The sequence below is a fragment of the Centruroides sculpturatus genome, unplaced genomic scaffold (assembly GCF_000671375.1).
Source record: "Centruroides sculpturatus isolate CEXI.00-Female unplaced genomic scaffold, Cexi_2.0 scaffold324, whole genome shotgun sequence".
NCBI classification, from domain to species: Eukaryota; Metazoa; Arthropoda; class Arachnida; order Scorpiones; family Buthidae; genus Centruroides; species Centruroides sculpturatus.
Window position 1 is genome coordinate 163,916 of NW_019384466.1, and position 25,755 is coordinate 189,670.

Here is a 25,755-nt window from a genome sequence, read left to right on the forward strand (position 1 = left end):
CCATCTAAAAATTCTCTAATTAGTCTGGAAACAAGGGGACCCAATTCTTGCATTCTGTGAAAACGGGTAAGGTTGACTGTAACGTAATAATCTTTATCTTAGTTATCGTTACTTTTGCCCGAGCAACGCCGGGCCCACCTGCTAGTTTTTCATAAAATTGTAGGTATTTGAAAATTTCAAGAGATTCATGAACTAAATAAAAGGAATAAATACAATGTATATACTCACTATATATTTTTACTTTAGCTATTCCTGTTCTAATGCACACATATTGTTTTATCTAAATCTGAAAAACTGCATAAAACTTGAAAAAAATGTTGAATTTAGAGCTTCAAAATAAGAGAACTACAGATTCAATATTCATGTTTTGTAAAAGTTATACAAGTTTTTGATTATTATTGGTAATCATGTTTAGTATTTATTTATTGAAAAATAATAGAATGAGGCAAAAAATTTATTGCATATATTTTTATTTTCTTATAAAATGTTTATCAATATTACTCATTGTTTGATTTATGGTTACTTTGCATTTTTATTTCACAGTTAGATCAGTCATTTAAAAAAATCATCTGATTACATTTTGAATATATTTTTCTGATTTTTATAACTTAAATTCATCTCTGTCATCTTTCAATAAATGTTTAGTTAACAAAACTTGATATTTTTTCCACTTTTTTTATGAATTATCAAAATTACATTTAATTTTATTTTTGCATTATTGATCAAATGATTAGGCTTTATGAAATATCTTTAGTTTGTATAAAATTTCCATCTAATTATATACAAACCAAAATCATTGTGTTGTAGATTTTCATTTAATTTCTGAAATCAAAAATATATCATAATTTTTTTATATTTAATTGCAAATTGCTTTTAAAGATTTTGAACAATGCATAATTCTTCCTTTTAATTATTATTAACAACTAGCAGGTGGGCCCGGCGTTGCTCGGGCAAAAGTAACGATAACTAAGATAAAGATCATTACGTTACAGTCAACCTTACCCGTTTTCACAGAATGCAAGAATTGGGTCCCCTTGTTTCCAGACTAATTAGAGAATTTTTAGATGGGTCTAAAAATATGTTCGATTTCCCGCAAAAACGAAAAAAACTGCATCTGCGTATTGCACGTCGCTTTCTCTTAACAATTCCATTGTTACGTAACATTTCCATTGTTGACACTTCCATTGTTACTTAAAACTTTTATTGTTACTTAAAACTTCCATTGTTACTTAACACTTCCATTGTTACTTAACACTTCCATTGTTACTTAGCACTTCCATTGTTACTTAATACTTCCATTGTTGATGGAAGTGTTAAGCCTTAATCCTGTACCTCTCCCCCGTGGGGAGGAATTTTGAAAAATCCCTTCTTAGTGTGCGTTCTCCTAACGTACCCTAACTGTGTACCAAATTTCAACTTTCAACTCCTAACCGTTTGGGCTCTGCGCTTATTATTATTATTATTATTATTATTATTATCATCATCAACCCGTCTCGATTATATATTAGATTACTAAAACTATTGCTACTGTAACAAACAAAACATAATGCTGGAATAAATTTTTCATTTTTTTGCTTTACAAATTCATAATAAATAATAATTCCAAATTTACATATTAATAATTCTGTTATTTTTGGTTTTTCTATTATAAAATATTCTTCTTTAATGATGAAAATTATTGAATGGTAATTATAAAGAATGTTAGCATTGGTTTTGATAATAAATCAATTGTTTGTATAGAATTCTAGCTATATCTATTAGAATTGTAGAACTTGATATGATTAAAAATGGGATATTGGAATAATAATCAATTAATGACAATATTACTTAGTGAGAGTAATGTTACAGATATTAAAAGGAAATTTTCAAAATAATTGAGGGAAAATAATGAAAATTTATTGCAACTAGTTACAGTGGCTCACTCAGGTTTTAATCTTGGGGGTTCGAGTTAAATGGATAAAAATCTTTTTAATGCAAATTCAATAAAATTCCCACCTTATGCGGCTGCTAATTCATAAGTAGTACAGAATTATATATGACATGACACAATATAAATCAAAAAAGATATATTAATTAGTAAAAGATTTTTGGAAAACTTTTTATCATTTCTTTCCTTTTTCTTTGGAGGATGCCAGGACCCCTTGGCCCTCCCTCTGGGTGAACCACTGACTAGTTAAGATATTTTAAAATTTTTCAAAGTGTAGCAGTCAACATGAGAATGACTATTACTATTGGATTTCTAGATATTCTGTAAATCTTTCTTTGAAAAACTTTTTATTCTAATTCCTCAGTATTGATTTGAAAAATCATAAATTTTTTTCCTTAATAAATATTTAGAAATGCAATAAAATGAAAATGCTTATATTGTATTAGAATTAAAGAGGAAAAAAAAATGAACAGAATTGTTATCTTCATGGAGGAAAAACATAATATTTCTAAATGAACAAAATTAAAAAGTTTAAAAATGAAATACTAGTACAGTATAAAAATTTCAGTATACAAATGATTCTTATATACTTGGAAACTTCTTACAGTAGTGTAGTCAATAATAATTTTTGATATTATATACATATTGTAATATTAAAACAACCTTTATTTGTGAGGATTATTTGTTTATGGCCCTAATTATTAAGTAAAATGATTAATTTCGCAACAAAGATATAATAATAGACTAATAATAGATTCTGAGAGAATTTGTAGTAATTGTAGTATTCAAGTTTCATACAACTTGGAAATGTATTATTTCATTGTACCGAATTTGAAACATGTAGGAAAAAGTATTTGACAAGATTTAAGTCCTGGAATGATATAATTAATTTATCATTTTTTTTCCAAAAATTGATTATTATTGTGTATTTTATTTTGTATTATCTTGTACCAAGCTATTATATTAATTTGTTAAATAATACTGACTTCAGTTTGTTAAACTTTAACCCCCTTGTAATGAATTAATTCATACAACAAAGAGTTGAATTGAATTATATATATACTGTATATGCATATTTGATTATTTCTTGAACTTAGATTGTAATATTTCATTGCAATATAAATTTAAAAATTCATTTTATTAATATCTAATGATGATGATAATTTTAATTTTTTTAATGATTTGTAAAAATCTAAAACTATTCAAATATGGAAAAATTTAATAATAAAATACCATATTTCTTTGATTCTAAGATTCATCATGAGTTTGAAATTGAGTTTAAAAAATTTTTTTTATGGAAGGAAAAATTTTAAAATAAGTTTTAACATTTTCCCCTAAAAGAAAAAACCCCAATTTCATTAAGTTTTGCTCAGTAATAAGTTAGAAAAACCATTCAAATGTACAAGGAATACAAAATGTTTGGCAGCTCTTCTGTGCAATAACTTTGTTTTAATGCTGCATCATAATGTCATCTTGGTATATGCATTTTAAACATTAAAAAAGGAGTTTAAATGAATTGTTTGTTGCCAGCAAAGTTTATTTGAACTGATGCGGAACATTGAACAGTATGGCTAAAAATATCTATTATTGATTATTGATGCATAACAACTCACTTTATGTACTGTACTTGTGATTTTTTACTAATTGTCGTTTTGAACTTCAAATATGAGATTTCATTTCAAAACAATGATGCCAGTAAAGTTATTTGAACTGTTGCATCTTGCAAAATTGGTTGCAAAATGCATCTCTGTTTTGGATAAGTAAAAATAGATAAACAAGTTCATCTTAGAATCAAAGAAATATGATATAAATTGTGTTATATTATTACCAATTGTCAAAGATGAAAAAAAAAAACAATTTAGTTTGTACGATCAGCTATTCAAATTGACATTCAGTTGTTGCATTTTTTGTTTTTTGATAATTGGTAAATTTTCTATTAACATAACATAACAAAAGTTTATAAGATTAAATGTAAGTGGTACTAACAATACATTTTTATTAAAATACAATGTATTTATAAATGGTGTAGAAGCAAATACTGTACTTCCCAAAGGATTTTCTTGTATTGTATTGATTTGTAGGAGAAATTTGTAAGGACATTTAATATGAAAATTCACAACTAATTTTATATTGTCAACTCAAAAATGAATGTTGATATTTATAGAGAAAAATTTTCTAACTTTAAAAAGTTCTAATTGCTATTAATATCAATTGATATTGTAAGTTGTTGCAAATAACAAAAAGAGAATGAATAATAAAAGAATGAAACTGGTAACTGTTATAGGAACTGAGATAATCAAGTGTAAAAAATGCACCTTATGATGATGATTGGTTGTGTAATGAAGTTGACTGTTTGTAGTCAAGTATTTGTTATTGATAATGTATGTACAAGTAGTTGGCTTCATAACATGCTTAATCATTAACCAAAATGCATTTTTGACTTGATCATCTTGGTATCCTATAATAGATACCATTTTCATTCTTTCATTGTTTATGCTCTTTTATTATATACAACTTTGTTATTGACTTTAATAGAAATGTTATATTGAGACTTTTTAAATTTTTTATCAAGTGTCTTAAAATTTTTCTGAGTAGTAATCTTCAATAACTTTTCTGAGATCTATTGGTATAAACTGCAAACACACTATAAACTATTTTAAAAATTGAGATATTTAAGAATTATAATTCATTTGTGTACTTTTCTGAATTATTCCATACTAATATGCACCAATTATAAAAATAATAATTTGAGTAAAATCTAAACAATTCAGAATAAGTGAAATGTTAAATACTATCATTATAAATGCTTGACTATTGGATAAATATTAATAAAAAATAATATGAAAGAAAAATATATTACAGTAGAACCTCGAAAACTCGGCCTAATGTGGACCGAAGGGTGGCCGAGTTTGTGAAAATGCCGGGTTATCGGGAATGGGGTTAAAAAAATAAGTACGAATGTTTCCTCAGAAAATACTGTACTGTACTTGTATGTATTGTTTATTTGAGAATATAACAGAGAATAAACTGTCCAAATACCCTTAAACAAAGGAAAAGTACGTCCTTTATGAAGGCATAGAGCCTTTACTACATGAAAATGAAAATTAATGAATACACTGTGTACAGTAATTTACCTGATAAGACAGACCTCAGAAAAATTCTTTATGAGAGCTTTTATACTTTTATAAAGCTGTCTATAATGAAAATTAATTAACTAAGGATTTTTTGCCCTGCCAGGGTGTGGCCAAGTTATCCGGAGTGCCGGGTTATCGAAAGCCGAGTTTTCAAGGTTCTACTGTACTGTATTTTACGGACTATAAGATACACTTTTTTCTTTGAAAAATTGCCTCCAAAATTCAGGTGAATCTTATACTCGAAATTAATATAAAAATGTCCAGTGTTTGATTTAAAATTCTCGCATCTTAAAAATGGCCATATATTTCATGCTGCGGGAAACCTATCTCTATCTGTCAACATTAAATTCAACTGGCAGCAGCAATGCACCAATGTGACGAACATGAGTTGCGGGGTGTTGGGATAGAATCGTCTGAACATATGATTCCCGTGCTTTTTCTCTTTTCAAACGAGCAACGGTTGTCGCCACAAAAACTCGGATCGTGAGACGACCGGTGGTTCTGAATCCACGACTGCAGATTGGCCAGCGATCATCGTGTGACCATCGTACGATAGCACTACTAAGCATTAATTGGTGGATCAGCGTTTGCTTCAATCCATATAAAAGGATTGAATTCAGGCGATAAAAATGTTATTTTTTAAAAAAATTGCTTAAAAATTAAGGTGTGTCTTATAGTCCATAGTCTTATACAGGGCTTTGGAGCGACCATTTTTTTGAGTTGCTCCGCTCCAACTCCACTCCGGCATCAAAGTATTTGCTCCAGCTCTGCTCCATGCTCTGCTCCATGTTCCGGTTAAAATATTCTTATAGGAATTATACTAATTTTTTCTTTGAATCAATGAGGTTGTATGTTAATTTTTTTAATAATAAATTAGTTGTAAATAAACAAGTTTTTTTCATGTACTTATATAGTACATAAAAAAAAAACTTGTTTATTTACAACTAATTTATTATTAAAAAAATTGACATACAACCTCGTTTTAATAAATAAAATGGCAGACAACAAATCGACCTTCATTGACTGTCTATTATCACTTAAAAGCAAGCTTAATCTGGAAAATAGAACTCAACACTTGCTTGAGAAGTTGGCATGCCTGAAGTGATTTTGCATTCTTTTCTGATGCGCTCTGGATAATGGTCAATGGCTTCGAATACATTCACCTTTAATCTCCCCACATCCTCTATTGCATTGCAGTCTTTCTCAACGTATTTGTCTATTTCATTGTCATCTTTATTATGTATAGTGGAAATTAGATGGCTGTTTTCTCTTATATCCAATTCTTTTTCAAAATCGTCTTCTTCCGAATCTATATTTATCATATCACAGGTTGGCTGTGAGAACTCAACAATTGCTCGCTTTTCAGCCAAATCAATTAGTGTTTGCCTTTTGATTCTCTGTTGGATGTATGAAAGACCTTCTCTCGCTTTTAGTTTTTCTGCTGCACTTAATAAAATTCTATACCTAGAATCAACATACACTCCAGCAAGAAAATACAGTGGTATCTCGGTATACGTCTGCTTTAGAATACATCCAATTCGGAATACGTCCTGTTTGGATGAAACAAATTTTGCTCGGTATACGACTTCTGTTCGGTATACGATATAATTCAATTATATGTGCCATCAATGAACAAGTAGCACTATCGGTGTACTAGACCAGACTAGATGTTCACGGTGCAACGGTTTATAACTTTGTTAAATTTTTTCTGATTTTAATTCGTAAGTAAAATTTTATTATTTTTATTAATTGCAAAAAGGCAAATGAAAAGCGACAGAAAACTAAAAAAATGACTAGAATTACCATTGGAACTGATAAAAGAGATTGTTGAGAAATACAAAGGTGGCACGCGTGTTCGAGATTTTAACTGTTGTTTACTGTATTCCGAGAACAATGATGTGGACAATCGCGAAAAATAAAGACATTATTAAATCTGCTAATGTTGCAAAAGGGATTAAATCAATTTCTAAACAGAGATTGAAGACATTAGATCATATCGAGAAATTGCTTTTGCTTTGGATAACTGAAAAACAGTGCTGGAGACAGCGTATCGGAAGCAATTATTTGCAAGAAAGCTAAAAAGATACACGCTGATCTCACGAGAAATCAAGCAGGAACTAGCCAGGAAAGCGAGGTGTTTAAAGCCAGCCATTTTTTTTACATGAGAACGGATTAATCATTTTTACATTACTTCTTATGGGAAAGGTTGGTTTGGTATACGTCCAATTCGGTATAAGTCCAAACATTGGGAACGGATTAAGGTCGTATACTGAGGTTCCACTGTATGTGTTTTGAATAAGCTTTTCTTTTCGCTTCTTCATGGAAGACAGAATTCCTAACACAACATATACTTCAGTTTTGTCATCTTTATCCTGGAAAATATTTTCATGATCGCCAAGTTTATTTACAGCACATGTCATGTTCGCTGCATTATCTACACAAATACTTAGTATTTGTTTTTCATCAATTTCAAATTTGTTCAAAGTTTCTTTAATTTAACTTTTCACATATAAAGAATTATGTCTTCCTTCAGTATCGACAATATCCAATGTTTTTATTTCAATTTTCTTGTTTTTTTCATTTCAAAATTGTACATTGATGGCAAGAAAATTTCTATTTCCACTGGTTGCATCATCTAGCTTTAAATAGCATAATTGCCCTTTTAAAGTTTGTCTTAGATTGATGTGAGCAGACTGTGCTGTGCTTATTACTAAATGACGAACAGCATCATGTTCTATCAAAACACCAAGCTTCTGAGCCATTTCACCAGCAATCTTTTGGAATCTTTTGTTATTTAATGTGAAGGTAGTGAGTGGTGTCATACTCATACAAACAATCTCAACAAGTCCCTCACAGAAAGTATTGCTATCCATAGTGATTGTAATCTTCAATGATGTAAAATATTTATCAATTTTTGGTTGATCAGTTCTGCATTTCTTATGACATGACAGTGTAATAGTAAAATTGTCATGATTATGCTTTCTTTTTGCAGCGACTTCTTCTTGTTGATCCTTCTTTTTAACTAACCCTTTGTAAATTTCAGGATGATTACGCCTCACATGCCACCAAAGATTGAACTTTTTTGACACACTAGTTCCACTTGTCTTGAAGTTGCATTGTATTGATTTGCCATTTACAATGTGAACACATTGTAAAGAAAAAATGGAAAGAAAAAAATCAGTTACATGCAAGATGGTTCCATCTTTCATGTAACTGATATTTTCTTTCCATTATCATATTCAAATACGAATATCTCTTTAAGCTCTTCTTCTGTAAATCGACTGTCTATAATGGGTAATGGTTTTAAATTTTGGTTTGATGCCATGTCTTAAATAATCAAATATTTAAGTGTTATTAATTGAGAAATTATGCATATAAACATTCGTGCATACAAAATAACCAAATAATAATAATAATAATCTTACCTCTGCAAACAAATTACGAATTATGATATACGATTATAGCAAACTGAGTGCGAACAGAAATGAATGACTGTCACATTCAAAATCAAATGTAAGAAATGAATATTAGTGCCGCTCCTAGTGGTGAATTTCTGTGCTGATGATTAAAGCCACTCGTAAGCAGAGTTTAAAATCTGCTACTCATTAGCACCTCTCCCCATTAACTCCACTCCACATCTGCAATTCTCAAGAATTCAGAGAACTGGGGGGTCACGAAGGGAAAGGAAAAGCTTGATCAGGGGATAGTGGAGACTGGAGAGAAAGGTTCCCACCTTTCACATGGGACATATGTGGAATGGACGTAAAATTCATCTGTGCTTGTGATCAACTTTCTTTTTAGTTCAATTATTGTATTCTTAACATTTGTAACATTACAACTTATGCCGCTTCCATTTTCACCGTCTCAAATATTAAATAAATATCTATATCAGAGCAATGGAGCATTACAAATTTCTGTGCTCCGGCTCCGCTCCTGCTCCGAGTAAAAATCCATTGCTCCACCTGCTCCATGCTCCAGCTCCAGCTTCGCTACAAAGCCCTGGTCTTATAGTCCATAAAATACAGTATTCATCAATTGCATAGTCAATCTTTAAATTTGTATGGTATCTTCCTTGTGGCAATAAATATATGTCCACTCCATTCGTGGTTGTTTTAAATGGTAAGAAAACTGGACTCATTTGCATTTGTAATGAAACTACTCTACTTGAGCTATAGTTTACAAAAAAATTGGCTCAATCACAATAACAGGCATCTTCATATATGTCTGAAAGCATTGCTCCTCTGAAAATTGAAGACAATAAATTTATGTGCACCCAGCATTCTCCTACAATTACCACTTCATGGGTCCTCTCTTTGCAGCATACATGTCAGTAACCTGCCTAGGAATCAAAGTGATGTAGGCATGGCAAAAATCTTGTGCAATGTTGGTCCACACTTCCTGAAGAACTATCTTCAACTGAACACCTCTTTCTTGAGGAAAAACCAAAATTCCTCAATTGGGTTTGGATTGAGTGAATAAGAGACTCAATTTTGGCAAAGCCAAGCATTAGTGGAGTATGCTGTATGCAGCTTAGCAAGATCTTGATAAAAGATTGCATCTCCCTGTGGCCAAAGATGGGCTATGGAAGGCAGTAAATGCTTTTTCAAGATTGCAAGCATTGCACATTGACAGTCCCATCACACCAAATCCCCAATGCCAGAATATCTAAATACCCCTCACTTAAACCATGCTTGGAAACTTAACTTATTGCTTTACATAATTTTGGATGTTCTTCATTTGGCTGATGGATGATTCTTCATCTGGGATATCCATATAAGACTGGAAAGGGCAACTTGTTAGATCAAATTATCACCATTAAGCTTTCATTCAAGGTTCCAATCCACAGTTCTGCAGCTTCCACAAACATAGAAGATTGATATTCCAGGACAAGTCAACATAAAATTCAATCTTCCCTGACAGTAGTTTTTGGTGATCTGTCATTACTGCACCAAGGCATTATAGAATTAGTTTCTTTATAGTGTTTGGGAATGTTCTGTCAGTAGATGCATTCAAACACAACTCCTGAGCAATCTGCCTTAAAACTGTTTTATTTTGTTGTTTCTGGAAGATTTTATAGTGTACTTGCAGTCCTAGCCTCTATCTTGCTATTTTTTGCATTTTGAACAACACAGAGACCACAAGATTTTATAGTTCCCTTTTTTTGCATACTGCTGACTGAGCAGTGCACAAAACAGCAAAAAATTTGTATGTCCAGCCAAGCAACATCTGCCAAATGCTGGGTGTGCGTCAGCACCCAGCATTTGGCAGATTTGGCATAGTATTGCCTCTGACTTTTTAGAGGAATAATGCTTTCAGGCCTATATGGAGATGCTTTTCACAATGATTGAGCCAATTTTTTTGTAAATCATAACTCAAATAGAGTACTTTATTTATTAAATAAATAAGTTTTATTTTAAATGCAAATGACTTCAGTTTTCTTGCCATTTATAACAACCATGAATGTGGGGTGCACATATATTCATTGCCATGGGGAAGGTATTTATGATGAGTTTATTTGATGACATTTTACATTGCATTTTTATGATAATTATCTAATAAAATCTTTGCTAAGTTTAATAATGTAATTTATAAATCAATAAATAGTCAATATTAATAGTTTAAAAATATTATATTTAATTTATGAAAGTCAAAAATTAAATTTGGAATTATTATCTATTATTAATGTAGATTAAATTCCGACATGAAATAATGATAAGATTTTATTAGAATTTTCATAAATTTAAAGGCTGTTAGGTTGTTTTACTCTTTATTTATATATCAAACAAGTATTCATTTTTGTGTTTAAATATTGTTTTATTGAAAATAATTTTTATAAGAAATTTAATTGATAATTGTTTATTCTTTGACATAAAAGTATTTTTATTCCTTAGAATTAAATAACTTTATCATAATTTGGCAATTTTTTTTAGTTAAAAAAATGTTATAACAACATATTTTCTAAAATTAAAATTTTTACTAATTTAAAATGTTTTAAAAAATTATTATTACTGTATTTAAAAAATTTTTAAAACAATAAATACTTTTTTATACTAAGTTAAATGTATATTATTGTATATTTCTAATCTTATGTAAATTGTATATTTTATATTATGTTGTTGTTATAAAGTGACTTGCTAGTTATAATTGTTTGATGACAATATTTATAATCATAAATACATATCTGGGAAAAGTCACATTAATGCCATGAGGATGTGGCATGTAAAAAAAATTTTAGAATAAGGCTGGATATTTCAAAAATATTATTTTTATGAATTTAAATTACATCTGGATTTTTTTATATCAGTACAAATAAAAGTAATAGTTTGAAATATGCAGCAGACTTACAATATCACAAAGACATGTTAATTAGATATAAAAATTTTGTTATCATTATTTAGTTATAACTTCTTTTAAAAAAAAATTTAAATAAATTATTATAAAAAATAAGATATATATTTCAGAATATATTATATTTAAAAACAATCTTTTATTAAACAATTCTTTTGTAAAAATAAATGTGTATAAATATTTTTAATAGAGTTTGGTTTTTAATCTAAATGTCCTTGAAATGCATTATTAATATTTATTTATTTTTTAATTATTTTATGTTTTACTTAACTGAAGAATAATATTTTATTCACATATTTTAATAAAAAGTAATAAGTTTCTTAACATTTGAAAATAAAACTCTTTTTTTTTTAAGTAAAGCTAAAATAATTAACTAAATAACCACAGTGATAAAAATACATTAATACTTATTACGCAACTGTTACAATATCGTACTATGTATCTCTTGATATATCACATTTATTGAATTAAACATCATATAATAATAATTAAATTATTGTTTTAGATATATAATTGTTTAAAGTATTTAGTTACTAAAGTCCCTGTTATAATAGACAAAGAATTTTTTAATGTTTAACAAGTACTATAAATCAAATATGAGCTGTTTATTTTGAAAGTAGGGCAAGTCCATTTTTCCTTGTTTCAATATATTTAAGGGTTTGCATTTCAATAGATTAAAAAAAGTGGTAACACTAATAGACAACTTTTATGTATTTTGTGATATTAGATAATGTAAATTTATTATCTAGTAGTGTTTATCAATGTTGGCTGAATAATTGAAGATTTTGTGATACCAAATTGGACTTAACTCACTTTCAAAGTTAATGAATTATTGTAAATGTTAATTAAACAGCTAACATTTCAATTCAATTAGCCATGTTGCTTAATTAATAATAACATCATATCATGATATTTTATTTAAATAGTTATTCATTTGATGAAAAATAAAAGTAAAACATTAAAATTATTTATTTTATTTACATTATATAATTATAACTACATAATAATAATAATAAAGTAATAAATATATACTTATATTTATGTTTATATTTTCAGTTTTATTTAGGGTTTAGCATTTTAAAGTATCTATAGGTAACAGGAGGAGGTACTGTATATATGGTAACAAATCCATTGTGTCCTTATATTTTTCTAATGTAATTGGCCTAGCTTTTATACAAAGAAGATAATTTTATATTTCTGAAATTGATAAAATTGATCATATTTGTTGTGATGATAAATTAAAACTTTTAAATGACTTTTGCAATTTTACATATATACTGTTTGAATCAAATGGGAAATACCCAGATATTACACAATTTTTAGATTTTCACAGTTTTTCCAGTATTGCTAAATTTTACTGGAACTAAATTATACAGTAAAATATTTGGCTATCGTACCAGTAATAATTTCAGTCCAAGATGGACTTTGCATTGCTTTTAAAAAAACATGTTTACAATACTGTTAATCATTAGAACTTCCATTGATAAAATATTAAGGATTTTGAATTATTCTGACTACAGGTTGTTTACACATAAAAGGATAGAATTAAGTTTATTCTGTTATCATAATATTCATTTTTTTTTTTCAAAAATGGATTTGCCCCACTTTCAAAATAAACAGCTCGTATATTATTTGATGTATAGTACTTGTTAAACATTAGATAAATAGATCATTCATACTTAAAGGAAGAAGATATGCAATTACACAAAAAACTGTTTCACATAAACAAGAGTTGAAGAAGATCCAAGTTAGGGTCTGTCCTCATACACGTTTTCCTTTCCTAATAAAAAATTTTACAACCTTTTCAATCAGTAAACACTTTAATGCAAAACAGTAACACTTTTGGGGTACACTCACTGATGTTGCTGGGAATATATAGTATATCTTTGTGGATGGCAGAACAAATTGGCTGCTTAAATATATAGGGGCCATCAAGCAGTTACTGAGATATAGGGTTGAGGAGATTGATGTGAGGAAAGATTCCTCTGCTGCCCTAGCTCTCTCATTGATGCTTTAATAATATGTAATTCAGAGATAATCTGCATTGCATATAAAATCTTTTTTTAACTGAGCTCCAGATTGGGTTGAGTTCTAAAGTTTACATTACATTTGTTTTTCTACAAATGAGTTGTTATTTGTACTAACAAATATTACTTTAATTGCACATACTGTTATAAATTCACAATGGTATTATTTAGAATTTGGATTTATGACTAGAAACTTCTTTTTAGTTATGCACAATGTATAAAAAATTTTGTATAAGTTATTTGTTTGTGTGCATACTTTCTTATTATGTATGTGATAGACTGTAACTCAATTTAAGCAATTAAAATTTCTTGGTGGCTTTTATATATATTATATATATAAATAACTTCCATAAAATTTATCTTAATAATAATCTTTTCTATCTCACCCTAATGTATACTGGTGTTCTAAAGTAAGGTATGCTTACTACAAAATGCATATTTTTGTTTGTTAAGTTAAGTAATAACATGGTTATGAAATGTTAAAATGTTAAACAAGCATTGCATTGCATTTCATAGACACCCACAACTGCTGTAAACAAGTAAAATGGCGAAGTCATTTTTGGGATGAGACTCTGTCTCGAAGAGTGTGAGCAACACATGCACAAATTGCACTTGCGCCTGTTTGTAGAAACAGTCTCAGTGTTTTGTATTTTTTTTTTTGACACGGTTCTCTGTCCCCTGACTACCTACAAGTCTGGTTTATTTTATGTGCACATTATTTGGGCACCAAATACTCTGTGTCAAGTTGCAACTCATGACATGTACTCCTTCATACCTCTAAGGTGTTTAGCCATTGACAGCAGCACAATTTTAGATCAGGCTATATTTATGGCAGTTGTGGGTGTCTATTTGTTATGCATTGGGTTTTGGTTGGTGTTTATATTTGCATTATCCATATTATATAGTATTACATTATCTGCTGATATAAATGAAAGATGCACAGTAAAATGCTCGTTTCAGTATCAGATACTACTATGTGCTGTTTAAGCTTGTAAGTGTGGAATTAATAATTAATTGTACAGTATACCCAAGACATCAGTTCACATCTAGAAAGAAGTGCATCAAAGTTTTACACTAGAAAGATCTGAAAATGACCCAAATTGCTTAGAGATTGAACTGTTTTTGTTTCACTGTTTGTTTTTATCAACATTGCAAAGCTTAAAATGTTTGAAAAAAATACATAATTTACTTTATAGTGGGATGCCATGCATAACCTTACCAAAGGATGATAAAATTCTCTGCTATTTGAACCTAAAAACTTGATTTGCTATATCTTACGAATTGACAATATAGTGAAAAGCATCAATAGGAGTGGTTACAAGTAGCATAATTTTAATTTACTAAAACTAAAAATAACACTTGGTTTTACTCATCTAAATGTAATTTTAGTACTAAAACAACATTAGTTGCAATTCAGGTATGCAAGATATTCAGACAGATCGATTTCAATGTGATATTCATGGTTCCTACCAGTGTAAATGTCACAGTCTAATGCTCTTGTCCTTGAATCTCATGATTTTCCTTTTACAGTTGAAAAAAGCTGCAAAAGGAAAATCATGAGATTCAAATATAAATATCAACTGAAACCCAATGCATAGCAAATAGGCACCCACAATTGCCGTAAATAATTGGGTTATATTTTGGAAATAATAATTATGAATTACAAATAAATTTGGCTCTAGAGGGAGGGGTTAGGTGCATGGCAATTGTGGGTGTCTATTTACCATGAGATTCAAGGACAAAAGCATTAGACTGTGACATTTGTGCATCTTTCATTTATTTTACATAAAGTTCATATACAAATAAATATTCATTTGAGTAAAAAGCATATTCATATACATTAGACAGAGATGCACAACCTTTTTTGAAGAAGGGCCAAATTAGGATTAAGTTTACTGACTGGGAGCCAGACCTCCAAGTGATTAATGCGATGGCTGAGATTGGATGCTGGCGGCAATCTTCTTGATGTCTAGCGTAATGGCAGATGTTGAAACAACCAGCAGATTTTCCAAATTCTCGTTGGTTAACCTGTTCCGTGTTTTGCACTTGTTTAAATTCATAAGCGAAAACGCTTGTTCGCATACATACCATGTTTCCCCGAAAATAAGACCTAGCAGAGGTTTTGCTGAATTGCAAAATATAAGGCCTCCCCTGAAAGTAAGACCTAGTAAAGTTTTTTTTTACTCGTAACGGTCATCAACAGCAGGTTGAAAGTGGCCGTTGGCTTTTTGAAAGTACAGCCACTGATTGGTCAGCAGACAACACGCCACACGGCATGATTTGCATAAGACTATGGCTTGGAATCACAGATTTGCATAATGTTATGGCTGGTGATCACTAATTGGTCGGCCGGGAATCACGCCACATCATATTTGCATAGTGTTATGGTTCAGTAAGCAGTAATTGGTCATCGAGCCCGATGTAGACGCTATAAAAAGGTTAAGTTGAAGCAAGAGTGGGAAGTCCACTCCAACGGAACTTTGTAAGTTCACTTCGGTTTTATTTAAGTTCAGTTCAACATGACCGGATATACGTCACTCTCGTCTAAGTTCGACTTGGGAATTTTTTTGTTCAATAGTAAATGTGAATTCTTCATGGAAAAATAAGACATCCCCTGAAAATAAGACCTAGTGCATCTTTCAGAGCAAAAATTAATATAAGATAGTGTTTTATTTTCGGGGAAACACGGAAGGTACTGCCAAACATGCTTGCACAAAATCGAGCATTGTCTTTCAGTTTTGGAAATGATGTATCAGGCAGTTCTTTGTAGAATGTGAGGAGATTAGAATTTTTAAACTGTGATTTCAATTCATCACTGCACTGGATGTTTATCAACTCAAGTTGGACATCTGGAGGGGTATCTTCCACTTTCACATCAAATGGAGTTGAAAAAAGTTGCAGGTAGATCTTGTATTTCTGGAATTCACCAAACCTCTCATTGAATGATGTAAGGAGGGTGTTAACTTGGTCAGAGTAATCCATCTTCATATGTGGGTATTTCTCTTTCATGGCCTTGCAATGTGGAAAGTGTGTAAAGTTCTCTGATTGCATGTGAGACTTGAAAAGTGATAGTTTGGTCATAAATGCATTGATGTTACTTGTCAACTGAGAAACAAGTTGCATCTTTTCCTGCAATCTCAAATTAAGGTCGTTTAGATAAGAAGTAATGTCAGCAAGGAAAGCTAAATCACACTGCCATCTTTGTTCCTCCAAATTCCTTGTAGTGTTCCCCCGTTATTAGAGGAAAGTGATAATAGGCCCCAATAGCTCCACAAATCTCTTGAGGACTGCTGCCTTGCTCAGCCAACAAACTTCAGTATACGTGGGCAGGTCAGCATAATCAGCATCTATTTCTTCAAGAAATGATGTGAAGAGTCGATGGTTGAGTCCATGACGGCGGATTAAGTTCACAGTATCATATACATCTTTCAGCAGACGTTCAAATCCCAGCTTCTTTGCACAAAGTTGCTGTTGGTGAATTATGCAATGATACTGGACTAACTCCTTTTGCCTGTCCCCAAGGTGGTTTTTCAGCAAGGTGACCATGCCATTCTCACATCCAACCATAGATGGTGCTCCATCAGTGGCAATGCTGGATAGCTTGTCAAAGTCCAGTGCTGATTTGTTGCAAACGCTCAATAAACCAGTAAGTAAGTCAGCACCAGTTGTATGTCCGGAAAGTGATGCCATGCCAAGAAATTCTTCATTCACAATAAAATCTAGTGAAACACTTCTAATAAACACAATCACTTGTGCTGTTGATGATATGTCAGTGGATTCGTCCACAGCCAAAGAAAAATAAGCACAGTTTGCAACTAAAATATTAAGTTGGCCAGAAATGTCTGATGCAATTTGCGAGATTCTTTGTTGTATCGTCATGTGGTTAAGACTGATTGTTTGAAAACACTGTCTTCTCAGCACACATCTCACTTGTGATGACAAGACACTTTGAAACCATACGAGAGGTATGTGCAATGCCATTTTACAGCCAAGAACTGAACAATCCACATGCCAGTTTTAAACCAGTTAGGGACTTGTGTTGGAACAAACCTAATATTTGCCAGAGATATTTGCAAGTTAGAATTTCAAAACTACATTTTCTGCCACTCAGCCTAGGGATAAGATGGAGAGAACTTTGGGTGGGGATGTGAAGTTAGTCTTTAACTGTTAAAATAAAATACTCACAAATATTTTAAAATTTATTTATTGCTTTTAATAAGTTAGGGAAATTAGGTTAATAATAATATTTGTGTTATTTAAATCATTTTTATTTAATATCTTTACTGATGGTCGTATATTACAGATAAAAACAATTTTATACAAAATTTTTAAAATTCATACGAACNCATTTTCTGCCACTCAGCCTAGGGATAAGATGGAGAGAACTTTGGGTGGGGATGTGAAGTTAGTCTTTAACTGTTAAAATAAAATACTCACAAATATTTTTATAAATTTAATTTGTTTTATCACAATTTCTATGAAAACTGGACAAATTAATAATTAATCCAGGCCATGAATTTAAAAACCAGCTTGTCTGGGTGAAAACTGGCCTGGTGGCAATGCTCTCCAATCACCAGGAACAACCACTCTTCAGTGCAGAGACAACCTTTCTTTAGAGGCTAATGCCTCTGCAAAATTATGTAAAACAGCTTAAAAGTCCACAGGTGATAATCCCAACACAATTAAAATATAATATTTTATGGTGATAAGTGAAGATATTTTCAGTATCTGTTAGGAAATTTTTAGATTTTATTAAAAAAATAATATATTAAGTGTTTGTATATTTTGTTTTTAATTCATATTTTTTTGTTGATGACATTTACTTTTATTAAAATTTGGCTGTTTTATTCTTAATTTTAACTTTCAAATGATTCTATTCTAAAAGTTGAATACTGAAGATGGTCTATGATTAGATTGAAAATGTTAAATTATGTTTAGTCTCTCCTCTTTTTGCTGTATATAGTAGCTGAAGTATATAAGATGATCATATAATCATTAATGTAAAATTCTGTCAAGAACAATCTTCTGTTTTATTCAGTAATGACCCTTTTTAATTCTAAATTGCATCTAACAAGATTTTACAAAACTATTTAATCATTAATGTCCAATAAACTTTTTTGTTATATCTGCCTAAATATTAATTCTGATTGCAATTAATAAAATATTCTATAATTAATATAATATAAATACAACAGAAATATAATTTTTAATTTTGTAATATATTAAACTTGCTAAGAATATTTAGTTTTTAAAATGAGATTAGGATAACAATTTAAGCAGGTATATAGTATTTCTTAATGTTTTATGTAAAAATATTGTTATATATATAATCAAGTATTGATGAATATATCTCATTATAACATGTATGTATATCATGTATATTGATGATTTATACAAACTTTATATCAATAACTAATGTTGCCACCTTTTCAAAATTGCTGACCCGGACAGCAGGTGAGGTTTGTTCGAACACAAGTTCTTGATGCATGCGCAATGTCATTTTGCATTGCAAAGAATGATGTGCATTGCATGCCGGTTCTAAAGTAGTTACAGTTAGGGACTAGGGAGACTTGGGTAGGAGTAACGTAAGTAAGTAAATTAAGAAAAAACAATTACAGATGACTTAGCTCTATTGGATATTGGAGACGTGAATATGAATCGTACAAGCAGGGGAAAAAAAAGGTCGACAGGTTGCGCATGATATTCCCAGACAAAATTAGTAGTTCACCTGGACAGTGAGTTGATTCCCGGACTGTCCGGGTGAAAACCGGACGGGTGGTAACACTATAAATAACATAAATTATATAAAAATTTTGTAAATTTTTACAAATTTTGTATGTACTGATGAATACTCTATTATCCTCTTAACATATCTTTGTAGTAGATTGATTCTGATATAATGTAGTATCAAGAAGCAAGCAAGCAATAACTTATCAGCTCATTCAGAATAATTATGCAATATGATTTAATACAAACAGTTATTGAAATTTTGATTTAGATGAAGTGAATAATTTTATTATTCAACATCCTTTAGCTTGACTGTAAACAGGATTACACACTGGTATTCATAATGAATTCATTATGAATGAATTTGATTATCTTTGATAATCAAATTTAAATTCACAACTTTTAACTTCTTGAAATTTGTTGAATTCTATAATAAGAAACAAATACAGGTGTTCCCCTACTTATGAACAGATTATGTTCCTGAAGTTTTATTGTAAGTTGAAAACTAACCTAGAAAGTACTGTACATTTGTATACAGAATAATCACTTATTGTTAGTGTTTGATCCTTCAATGTATTTAATAGAATACATTATGCTTCTTTACCTGCTCACTTCTCTTAGTAGTGGGTGTTTCAAATGCACTATCTAATGCACTTAATTTTACAATGTCAGGTTGGGTTTCTGTCGTAATAGAACTATACTTCTTGCATTTATCTCCACTGTTAGATTTACTATTACATTTTGTACATATTTTTGAAGCAATAATCATAAAAGTTTATAAAAATTGCTAACAATAGCAAAAAATGCCATTACTCCAATGTTACCAACTTTAACACCACCTCACTAGTGGCAATGGAACATCAGAATTTGCATGAAAACAAAAATTGACAATATGCAATAGAAATAAATCCACATTAATTATTTATTAAACATTTATTATTTATTATTTATTACTGGTGAAAGACTGACTTCAACACCACTCCACAAATAGCAAGAGAACTTTGGAATCTATACGAAATTTAAATTTTAGACATATGGTCAAATTGTTCATAAGTCTGAAAGTTCATAAGTTGAACATTTGTAAGTAGAGTAGTTCCTGTATTCAGTTGTTGAGAGTGCATGGTAGAAAAGTGGCATTCTTTACTGTTTACAAGTTGGTGCTATCACAGCTTCATCTTCATTTGGAATATCTTACGTGCAAAGTGAGAGTAGTAAGTAACTAGGAATGTCATTTCCAAATTTCCAAAAAGGGGAATATTGCATGCCTATCAATAGGCTACTAATATATACAATATAAGGACCATATAAGAAATTTTTTCAAATCCCTCTTTTTTGTCAAATTGAGATTTAGATTTAGGCCTAAATTATATTTATGCGAAACTCGTGTTTTCTGTCATTTTTATAAAGCAAAAACTGTTTCATCTTTAAATATAAAAGTCCTCCCTAACAAAAGTGATCAGTTTTTATAGACCTCAAATTTGTCTCATAAGTATAAATGTTAAGACATGATGTTTTGGCAGGGAATCTTGTCCTAAAACAAATCAAACTCAATTGCAAATTTTTATTATTTTAGATCCCACACATTATTATTATTTTTAGGAAAAACCTAAAAAAGTAGACAAATTAATGTCTGACTCAATGCTACCACATGAAGGATAGTGCTCAAAAATGAAATGTCAGATCTAAAACCATTTGACCACTTTATGAGCAACTGATTACTTCTTGCATTTTTGAAAATTTCAATAAATATTGTAACATATTGATTAAATTACTGTTGCAACCATTTTGGATCAATGAATTTTTTCAATTTTTCTGCTCTCCACTAAGACCTGACTCTCATTACAAAACAATTAAAAAATTTAAGTTTATTCAACGTATTTTAGGATAATATAATTAAGATTCTTAATTCTGTATAGATATTAACTAAAAATGATTTAAATTTTTGATAATTCAGTTCTTCACATTTGATCATATTGAAATACTGTGTCACCATAAGCATTTGTGTGTTTTAAATCAAGGTTGTGCATACAAGGGTTTTGGGGTTTTAACCCTTTCCATAGTAAATGTTCAAACAGAAAAATATTAATATAAAGTTAAAATCAAAAATATTCACTGGATATAATCACTTATTTTGGAAACCACTAAAAAGCTGTTTTAGGCAAATAAACAAATTCATTCTGCCCTTCCAATCTGATGTTCACAAGAGGTCAAAACAGATATCAATTATTTTTAAATAAAAGATCTGTGAATTAAAATTGTCTCCTAAGTGTTCTTGATTTCTGGTGAACATCAGATTGGAAGGACAGAATAAATTTGTTTATTTGCCTATAAACCCTTTTTAGTGGTTTCCAAAATAAGAAAAATATTACTATGTTAATAAAACAGTATATTATATATAATATATTTATTTTATATCTTCAGTTTCTCCTTAGTCCACTGTATTCTGTTACTTTTTACACTTTTTTATTATAACTAGCAGTTACTTATTTTGATGTCATTATACCATGGGGCTGAATCTTTAAATTAACTACAAACTTCCAGTCCAGACTGGAAGTTTGTATGTAGTTAACAGGGCTTCTGGTGCCTAAGCATTCCATATCTGGTTTTGATTTTCATCACTGTAATTCTGTTCTCAAGAATAAGGAAGGACAGATAGAAGGCTTGGGAATATATAATTTGAAAACTGCATCCCAAAAATTAATAAACTAGGTTATGAAAATAAAATTATTTTTTTAAAACATCCTTATAAAAATTCTGTGCATGGGCCTACATTGAGCCTTTCTCTTGGTAGATTAAATATTGGCAAAAGAAAGCAGAACTAGAATTGAGTTTTCTTATAAAAAAACAAATCTTCTATTTTAGACAGTTATGATTAAAACTGAAATCTTCATGAAGTTAAGCATCAGATTGTTTAATTTATCTTTATCATTGAATGTAATGTAATGTTGATTATGAATATTCAACTTTGTATTCATCTTTGTTAGATGTTTTCATATATTAATTTCAAGAAAAGAAATTTTGGATAAAAACGGACTATATTGAATTAATTCTTCCAATGTCTACAAATTATGCTTGAATTTTGAATGTCATTTTCTCAGATGATTCCAAATTTTGTTGTATGCAAAATTCTATTAGTTTTCTGTTCTGTGATTTCTTTGGAATAAATGTCTCTACTTCTACCATTATTTATTTCTTTATAAACTTGTACGTACAATATAATTTCAGTTCATGTCCAGTTTGATTGTCATATAAATGAAGTTTATATAGAGAAAACATTTTGCACCTCAATCCTCATGAAATTTTCTTAACTGTGCAAATCTTAGTTTTTTCCTTATATTATGAATAACAAAAGATTGTGCTTTGATAAATTATACCTTTTAATCATTTTAACTTCTTCACAAACAAAGCAATTAGAAACAGTGAGTAATTTTAATAAAAAAAATAATTTTGTTTATTTGAAAGTTCTATTATCTTTATGGGTCACTCCCTATGTTGACATATTCAGATCACCAAAACAAATTCTTTTATGCATAAAATCATGAAAGGAGAATTAATCAAGTAATATTAAGAAAATAAAATAGGAATTGCTTGTTTTTGTAATTATATGATATATAAAAAAATTATTGAGTTTTTTAAGAAATAAAAAAAAGCCATTAATAGGGCCTGTTGAAAAAAAAACTACTGTACTGTATACTGTATAAGAGAGAATGATTATACTTACCAGCATAAAGGTAAATAAGAGTTGTTAGAGACAACAAAAGTCAAATTTAAAATTTATTTTGTTCTTTACATAACTTAAATTTAAATCTTAAAAGTTCATAAACTTTAGCAGAGACCATATTAAGGGGTCATATTTGGTTCACAAGCTATGGTTTTAACAGAATTCTTTGCCACTTTGAAATATGATAATAGAAAAAGATAAGTTTATTTTATTAGTTGATGAGATTAAGATGTCAAGATAAATTATAGAAGCCATGCAAAATTTATTGAGTAGAAGCACTTTTAAACCTATTACAGTTTATTTCATAGTTCATTTTTTATTGACTAAATCTACAACAGGTTTTTCAAGTTTTGTAATCAGAACATTTTGATTTAATTAACTTGATTCAGTTCATTTTCATTGCTTTCTGTAACCATCTTTTGGAATTCAAGGGAATGTTTTTGTAAAATGCATAAAAATAAATATTGTGTTTAAGTAGATGGATTTAGAATGTAATGACCAAACAAATCATTTAACTGGTACTCATAATCCTTTGGAATTGATGAGCTAACATTCAGTTTAATAACTATTATTATCAATAATCAAACAAAGATTTTATATCTAATTATCATCAATATATATTTAAAAAAATTCTCCATCTGTAAATTTTATCCATTTTTTTAAAATATTTTCAAAGTTTTTAGCCTTTTTCTTCCTTTTAATCATTTATCCAGATCAGTTAATATAAAGTGCTTCATCCATTTCAGTTGTCTGTTTATTTTGGTTTATCTTCAGCTGAATTCATTATTTCATTTCTGACGTCCTCATTTCTCATATAGTTTACATGGGATGTAAATATTTTCCATTATATATCATCTTTAAATGTTGACAATGCTATATTATCTGTCTCTATATTTTTTTCCTGAATTCATATCCATATAGCAAATCAAAGTTTATTAAGCTATCTTATTTTCTTAGCTTTAAGAATTATATCACAGGAATTTAAAGCATTATATAGTTGTTGCTTTTATTCTATTTATTTTCAATATCATAATTTGATCCAAGTTAAATAACATATTATAAATGTTATTTAACTTGTAAGAATAACTGAAACAGCTGTAAAAAATTTTAGAAAGATTTTTAAGATTCCAATATTTAAACAGTGCGACTACAGTCATTTGTAATGTTTTAAACTTGTACACTTAGTTTTAATTTGTTTTACAAATTAAAACTAATTCTCAATTAATAATTTACTTTAAAACTAAATGAATTTATATATGTATATATATTTTCTTATTTTATTGAATCATTCAAAAAAGCAAATGAATTTATCAGTTGTTTTATTTGAAAATTCACATTTATTAAATAATATTACTTTTAAAATTTATTTATTGCTTTTAATAAGTTAGGGAAATTAGGTTAATAATAATATTTGTGTTATTTAAATCATTTTTATTTAATATCTTTACTGATGGTCGTATATTACAGATAAAAACAATTTTATACAAAATTTTTAAAATTCATACGAACTTTAACCTTTATACTTTGTAAATTCAGTAAATTATTAGGGAAAAAAATATTCATAAATTTTTTTAGTAACGTTTAATAAATTTCATGCAATATATTTTGAATAAACCATAAATACACACACATACAGTTTATTTATAAAATCTATTTATTAGAAGTTACAGTTCTTTTCTATACTATATTGTGTACAGTACGTTTGTGTATTGACCACACAAACGTATGTGTATGTATATACTGTATGTGTGTTTATATAGCTCCATTCTAATTATGTGTTTTAATATATTAATTATGTTTAAAAAAGTAGTTGTCATAATGAAATGTAAATGTATACACATATCAGAGACTTATAGATTGTGAATTACACATTGTATTCCTACAAGTAGTCAAAAATATAAATATCAGTCATAGAAAATTTGTTACATGATAATGCATTGAACATACAGTATGTTGCTTAGCTAAAGTGTAAACAAAATTAATAATAATATGAAAAATTCTGGTGAAGTAAAATTATAGCAGAGAAGAAAATATCGACAGAACTATAATACGCCTCGTCAAAAAGTAGAGGTACAGTTCCCCATTTCTCTTCTTTACCCATCTCTGCGAGACCCCCACTTCGGACAATGAGTTCTTTCCAACGGTTGCTAAGCAAGGTCGCACGTCAAAACGCCTGCGCTGTACGGCGTCAGTTAAGAACGGAAACGCAGCGTTCGTAGTCGTTCAACACGATTTCGAAAGTTTTGTGTTTTTCATACTATATACGTCAAAATAATTATTTTATTAAGTGACTAAAACGATTATTTTTAAAGAAAAGTTGCAACTATTTGCTCCAAAAGGAAAAAAAATTCATTTAGTGTGTTTTTTTTAATTTTTTTTATTTATTTATTTAATTTTTTCGTTTTTTGCCCGGTGGGGGAGCACGTGTCGCTTTTTTTATTTTTATGTGCCGTTATATTTTTTTCAATTAAATTTTGCTGGAGTTTGTTTTTTAATACAAGAAATGTACTTATCACGGTGAGAAGATCATTTGTGTTTATCTTTTGTTGATGAGAAGATGGTTTGGTCCGAAGAAAGTGTAAGGATCGGATGAAGCCAATGTTCGGTCCGGGTGTTCCTGGTGGTCATCCTGGTGACCCTTTCTACTCATCACCTTTCTCATCTTATTTCAGGAGACACACACCTTATTTTGGACAGCCTGATTATAGGATATACGAAATGAACAAGAGGTTACAACAGCGAACTGAGGTAAGTTTCTTACCTACTTCTGTTTTATACTTTTAACTGAAACAAAAATACGAAAAATCTAATGAAAAAATGTCGCAATATTGAAACATTTTCTATCAAATTTCATCTTAAACTAATTACAAA

General features: G+C 29.4%; 1 protein-coding gene across 6 annotated transcripts in view; it reads left to right on the plus strand.

Annotated features, from left to right (window-relative positions):
• Positions 1–25,755, plus strand: part of LOC111621039 (LIM domain-binding protein 2-like) — a 95,539-nt gene that overhangs the window by 23,768 nt on the left and 46,016 nt on the right. For all 6 annotated transcript variants that reach the window (XM_023363084.1, XM_023363087.1, XM_023363086.1 and 3 more), the window contains exon 3: positions 25,557–25,632. In XM_023363084.1, coding sequence (XP_023218852.1) covers positions 25,557–25,632 — 76 coding nt within the window. The remainder of the gene's footprint in view (positions 1–25,556; positions 25,633–25,755) is intronic.